The 6913-nt window shown below is 42.2% G+C and overlaps 1 protein-coding gene across 1 annotated transcript; it reads right to left on the reverse strand.

The window, feature by feature from the left end:
* Window positions 1–2794: 2794 nt before the first annotated feature.
* Window positions 2795–3745, reverse strand: LOC127665203 (olfactory receptor 2B11-like). The gene has a single exon (XM_052157632.1). The coding sequence runs from the start codon at window positions 3743–3745 to the stop codon at window positions 2795–2797; it is 951 nt and encodes a 316-aa protein (XP_052013592.1).
* Between the last annotated feature and the right edge of the window lie 3168 nt (window positions 3746–6913).

Raw genomic sequence — 6913 nt, forward strand, 5'->3', positions numbered from 1 at the left:
ACTACTGGGGGTGGGGATGGGGGATTGTGGAGCCAAGGCTGGCCTTGAACTCCTGATTTTCCTGTGACTACCTTAAGAGTTGGGATTCTATGTGTGAGCCACCAAACCTGGCTGATAGTGAAAATAAAAGACAATATTTTGCTTTAAGATTCATGTTTCAGGCTAGAATAGATAGTGGGTTTCATTATGTCGTATGTTCTGTGGGGTGGACAAAGAATTGTACGTCGTAGAAAGATGACCCACCCAAAGAAAGCAAAGGAGATTGGAAAGTGAAGTCATAGAAGTCGCAGGAGCAGGGGACGAAGGAGGCAAAGGCCATGGAGATAAAAGAGGAGAAAGGGCAAACTTTATGCAGATGGACAAACAGCGGTCACCAAGGGGATGGGAGGGTCCCCCGATGTGGGAGCCAACTAAGGGCTCTGGGCGGGCCTCTCAGTAGGTTCCCAGGACCCTCCCCGCTTCTCCCTCACTAGACCTGGTCATCTGTCTTAGCAATTCGCACCTGTTGAAAGGGTCTTGGGAAAGGTGGGGGATGGGAGGCTAAGGAGCAGCTTCCTCTCTTAAAGAGGCCAATTCCTGGTTTTCTACCCAAGTTCCCCTGATTCCAGCATCTCACAGTGTGATGTCACACTTTGTTCCCTTCCCGCGCTGTCCTCCCACGCCCAGCCCCTCCCTCCCTGTCTCCCACGCCCAGCCCCTCCTCCCCGTCCTCCCACGCCCCAGCCTATGAATTTGTTTATTTCAGTTTGGGAACTTAAAAAAAAAAAAAAGTTTCATTCTGTAGCCCTGGAACTTGCTATGTAGACCAGGCTGGCTTCACACTCAGAGAGATCCACCTGCCTCTGCTCCTGATGCCTGGGCTTAAAGGGGTGTGCCTCCATACCTAACATGGGACTTTTGTCACCTTGAAATACATGTTTATCATTTATGGTCATCAATTTTTTCCTCTTATTTTCCATTCATTCAACTGGCATAAATATACACATATTCATTTTTAATAGCTGTAGTAGCAAATATATTTGTAAATAAAATATAACTTTATAATTTTAACATTTAGTTCATTATAATTTGTGATATGTGGTACAGACCCAGTTTAATTATTGACCACATTAACATTTTACGGAATCAGAGCTATTACTTGCTGTCACCCCCTTTTGAGCTTGATGTCTCCTTTTATTTGATAAGGTCTTAACATGCTTCCAGATAAGAACTCATAAAAGTAACTTTATACTTTAAAGGAAAAAAAACTCACACCGTTTTGACCATTATTTTTAGATTTTTGAAGTTCTAACACAGTACATTGCTTTTTGAGGTTATTCCTTTTCGAGCTGTTTGTCCAAGGACTTCACATGCTCTTGGCATTGTTCAATAATTTGATACTGAAATTTCCAAAGCATTTTCACCCCAACTTTCATAAGTAAAAGTTATCTTGACTTGACTTTTCAGGGTTTATTATTATTATTATTATTTAAATTTTTCATATAATAATTTTGATCATAGTTTTTCCCTCAACTATACTCTTCATGTTCTTTCCCTCTCTCAAAATAAACAAACAAATGAAAATATACACAAAAAACTAGTAAGACAAAATAATACTAAAATAAGCCGAAACAAAACACACATGCTCCATTTTGTGTTAGTCAAGCACTCCTGGGAATGGGGCAGCACAGCCACTGGCAGGACTGCTGTGCCCACCGGCAGGGCTGCTGTACCCACCCCCGGTGTGACTCCTGTTGGAAGGAGGGGCTGATTTTCCCTCTCCTAGCAGGGATCAATTTCAAAAGCCTTCCTGGTTAGGGGTGGAATTTTGTAACCACTTTCTGTCTTCAGCCTTGTGTGTGGTATCGAGTCTCTGTGGATCAACCTTGTTGTGTCTGGAGGACACTGTTTCTTTGGAGTCATCTCCCACGTCTGGCTCTTGAAGTCTTTCAGCCTCCTCTTTTGCATAGATCCTTGAAGCTTGAGGGGCAGGGCTTGATAAAGACATTTCATTTAGGACTGAGTGTGTCCAAGTGTCTCATTCTCTTCACATTGTTCAGTTGTGGGTCTCTGTGTTAATTACTGCAGAAGTTTCTCTGAGGCACAGCACTATGTTACTGACATCATTTTATTGCTGGGTTCGCTTAGCAGAACGATAGTAGTCGGTTTTCCCCTGACCCTATTGTATTAGTCAGGGTTATCTATCTAGTCTCAGCTTCTTGGTCTCATTAACAGTGTCGGGCATGGGTTCCATCTCATGGAGTAAGACCTTAAATCTAATTTTTAAAAAAAATAGTTGGTTGCTCCCATTAGTGCCACTACTGCACCAGTGTGTTTTTACAGGTAGTTGCTGCTGTACATTGCAGGTTTTATAGCTTGGTGATATTGATTACTTTTCTCCTCCAGTAGTGTGTCTAGAACCTTTTTACAATGAAGCTTCAAGTTCGGTGCCAGATCAATTTTTTCATGCTCTATGATATAATTGACATTGTCACTAACAGGACCTTACCATCAGGTTGTGAGGATAACCGATAGCCTTGACCATGACTTTGTCCACAATGTCTGAGTGGGTCTAGGGTCCCCTTTGGTCAACAACTCATCAACCCATTCCTGGCAGTGGAGGTGTGAGGGTGGATTTGATGTAAACCTTAAAGTTGGGTGTGGTGACATACACCTGTAATCCAATTCCAGAGTATACACTCTAGAAGCTGCAGTATGAGATTACAAATTTTAAGTCAAAAAATTCCCTACCTCAGACAAAACAGATATTTCACATTATTGTTGGACCTTTCCATTCAGAATAAAGAACCACTTTTTACATCCCCTTAGTTGACATGGCCTTCCTCAGAAGCCTCTTCAGAGCTCCTATGACTTCTTTGTTCCTCAGCGTGTAGATGAACGGGTTAGCCATGGGAGTGATGACACAGTAAAACAGAGTCAAGACCTTGATGAGGTCTTGGGAGCCATCCTCTGAGGGTTGCATGTAGATGTAGATCCCTGGTCCATAAAATAAAGACACCACCAGCAGGTGCGATGAGCAAGTATTGAACGCCTTGAGTCTCCCTGCAGCCGAAGGCATTCGGAATACAGTTTGGGCAATGTAACTATAAGATACAAGTATCATGGAGAGGGGACCCATTATCAAGAATGTGGCCACCACTGTTAGAGTAATCTCGTTGACTGTGGTGTTCCCACAAGACATCTTAATAAGTCCAGGCAACTCACAGAAGAAGTGGTCCAGCATCCGGTTCCCACACAGGGGCAACTGTATGGTAAGTGTAGACTGTAGTAGTGAGTTGGCCAGACCAGTGAGCCAAGCGGTGCCAGACAGCTGCAGACAAAGCCTGTGGTCCATAATGACAGAGTACCTCAGAGGTTTGCACACAGCCACATAGCGATCTAAGGCCATGATACCAAGAAGAACACATTCAGTACAGCCTAGCCAGTGAAACACATAGGCCTGCGCCATGCAGCCTATATAAGTGATGTTTTTGTTGGGTCCCTGAAGGTTAAACAACATTTGAGGGACAGTTGTAGTGGTAAAACAGAGATCCAAAAATGAAAGGCTGGTAAGGAAGAAATACATGGGACTTTGGAGCTGGGAATCGAGTTGAGAAACCAAAATAATAGCAATGTTTCCCAGCAAGGTAAACATGTAGGAGGTCAGGAGGACAAAGAAGAGAGGGAGATCCAGCCATGGGTACTTGGTAAAGCCCATAAGAATAAAGTCATCTGGGAAATCTTCATTAATGAGCTTCACTGACATTTCAAAGGAGAGAGGCCTGATAAAAATCAAGGAAGAATGGTTTTAAAAAATTACAAGTAGGCAGAAATTATGAAGGTACTAGAAAAAAAATACACTTTTTTCCTAGGGAAAGAGCTGGTATATGCCATCCACAGAAATCACATCAATGGTGGTATAAGCAATAATTAGTAGGTGACATTTCAAACACCTGGAAGACTCTTCTTGCGGACAAAGTTGTTCTATACAATGCTTGCATTCCTCTCCTTGCTTCCTTTTAAGGAGAAATTTCTCACTGAAGCATCTGAAATGTGAACAAATCAGGATTCAGGCAAAGCGAAAGCTCCTTTCTTTACTTCTTAGTGTTAGGAGAACAACTTGTCAGTAGAAAAAAAGTCTGAGAAAACTATATACTTCAGTATTCAAACAGAATTTCATCCCAAAAGGATGACGTTGTAGAGATGCTAAAACCAGTGGCTGCCAGTGACTGACAGCATGAGAATTATCAGGCAGTGTATGTGATGAGCAAAAAAGTTGGTTTTGTTTTTCCACTGCAGGCTCGTGGTGTTACATTTTTAAAATCTTGACTATGTGCCTTTAATAAAATGGAAAATAGTAAAGACTAGAAAGTGCCAACACTTACAAATGATGGCCAAGACTTCAGAAGCACACACCTGTGTTTGAAATAATGAAAACACAACAGTGACCTGCAGGGAGGGGAAGTGTTTGAGGGAAGCACACTCAGATTTATGGCTGATTTTAGCAACCTGATAAACACACTTCGTAGATAGCATTATCACAGGTTATAGTGAAAAACCAGGTTGTAAACTTAACTGGAGACCATAACGTAGATAACCTAGATCACTATGATAAATGCACTGACTAAACAAGTGTGTTTCATGACGAGAGTGGGATGGCTGGAGAAGCTCTTGAAACACTACAGAGGATGATGAGGACGACAGGGGATCATAGGAGAGAAGAGATGGGGAGCTGGGGGTGAGGTGAGGGCATCCTGCACAGGGATAGCATTAGCGGGCCAGGAAGGGCTGAGAGAAAGGAGCCAGGCATGGTTGTATGACAGAGGAGCTAGAGACCCAAACTTTAATCCAAGAAGCTAGGAGTTAGGAAACGGAATGGACAGAAAGAGGGCATAGTGTTGGATACGTAGCTTAAATCACAAATATCTTTACAAGGCAAATTTTAAGTTTGGTATGCAAGAATCAGCTTGAATGAGTCTCCTGGGGTCGTTTACCTCTGGGTTAGCTAGTGATCTGAGAAATCATAAAGCACCTGAACCTGTGTTTGGGATAGTTATAATAGTTTTATTACCAAGGCCAGGGACATATGGAGACAAAGATAGTGACAAGGGAGTGTGTCCAACCAGAGAAGATATGAGTCATTGAAGGGAATTCACAGATAAAGTAGAGAAAAAGAGTGGCATCCTGTATTCTCAAAAACATCCTCAAGAATTTGCATTTGTCCATTGTTTACCCAATTTGACTCTTGAATTGATCTTCAATGTGTGATATTTTAAAGGTTTTTTTTTCAACCGCAACCTTTCCTCTCACTCTTTCCTGAAGTCGACTACTTCTTGGCTAGAGCACGGATTCAGTTAGCTGAAGTATCTTACTTAGCCTAGCTGACCTTGGATACCCCAGAACACTCATGTAGTCCTCCTCTCAAGATCAAAGAAAACTAGACAAAACCCAGAGATAGTTAGTCTTGTGTTGGTAGAAAGGGAGATCACTAGCACATACCTCTGTTCATTGGGATTTATTAAGCAGATGTGATCAGCTATAAAAATATAGTTAGGAGAAATGTTGCTGAAGGACCAGATTCCTCCGGTTTAGAGAGAGATTAAGTGAGTTTGATCAGGCTAGGGACCCAAGAAGAGCCTCTAAAATCTTGATGTGGCAGGTCCTGTGACAAAAAAAAATATTCTCTCCTGGTTCTAAGGTTGACTCGGGAGAAGATAAAACCACCTTTCACCCAGTATGCCAGCCCTGCCCAAGAGACCGCTGTTGGTAAGTGAGTCTCCCTAGAGCATCAGGGTTATATTTACCACCTTGGCTACAATTAGGGATTGCATCAGATTTTCCATCCACTAATTTCATTTGGCTACCAAGGGAGAGAAGAATTTACTTCCCCAAGTTTCAGAAAGCAAACAAATGTATTAATAGCAATAATAATAGGACCTGAGAGATGGCTCAACAGCTAAAAAAAAAAAAAAAAAAAACCAAAACAAAACACTTTCTGCTCTTGCAGAGGACCAGTGGTTGATTCCCAGCACTCCCATAGAGTGACTCACAGCTACCTATAACTCTATCTCCAGGGATGATCTCTTCTGCCTCCACAGGTACTCAAATGCACACACACACACACACACACACACCCCTATACACGCACATGTACACTCACATACAATCACATAATAAAAACAATAACAATAATAATCATTTAAAACACCCTAGATACTTCACAGGAAGGAAGGTCCCTGGCAGCTTACGTGGGCATTATTATTATTACTGTCCTCATTTATAGCCTGAAGCTTGACGAAATTAAGTGATTTGTTCAGGATTTATAAGATTTTCACATTTTTCAATTCCAATAATAAGTAAAAGGTTTGCAAACAGAGCACCAGTGTACTTTCTTAGGTCGGTAGTGTACGGAGTACAGATGCAGATTTTGTGTGTTCAAGCTCACCATAGTCAAGATTTATATCATTTTAACTGCCTTAAAAACATTAGGATTCTCTTTTTATTTCTTCCATGAGCTGGTACAATTTCAATCACTCTCTATCACTGGAAAAGCGTTTTAGAGTAAATTGATCCACAGAACAAGGTAGAAGAAAGGCAGCAACTCTAAAGACGCTTAAAACCTCTTGTTCCACCCTTTCTGGAACCCCTTGGCTGCCCTTCCGAGGTTATTAGGTGGCTCCTGACCAAGGCGCTCCGGGCTGTATGTCAAACAGTTCCTTCTCCTTCGTTTTGGTTTTGAGTCTGGCCTTGAACCAACTGTGTAGCTGAAGATGGTCTCTAACACCGAGCCTTCTGTCTCCAGCTCCAAGTGCAGAGGTTGCAGGAGTATACCACCACGCCCAGTCCATTCCCCACCTCTACCTTTGAATCTGAAGAATCGGAGGATGCGCAGACAGTATCCATAGTGAAAACAACATAACACAGCTTAAGAAAT

This window comes from Apodemus sylvaticus, chromosome 14, assembly GCF_947179515.1.
Source record: "Apodemus sylvaticus chromosome 14, mApoSyl1.1, whole genome shotgun sequence".
In the NCBI taxonomy this organism is placed as follows: domain Eukaryota; kingdom Metazoa; phylum Chordata; class Mammalia; order Rodentia; family Muridae; genus Apodemus; species Apodemus sylvaticus.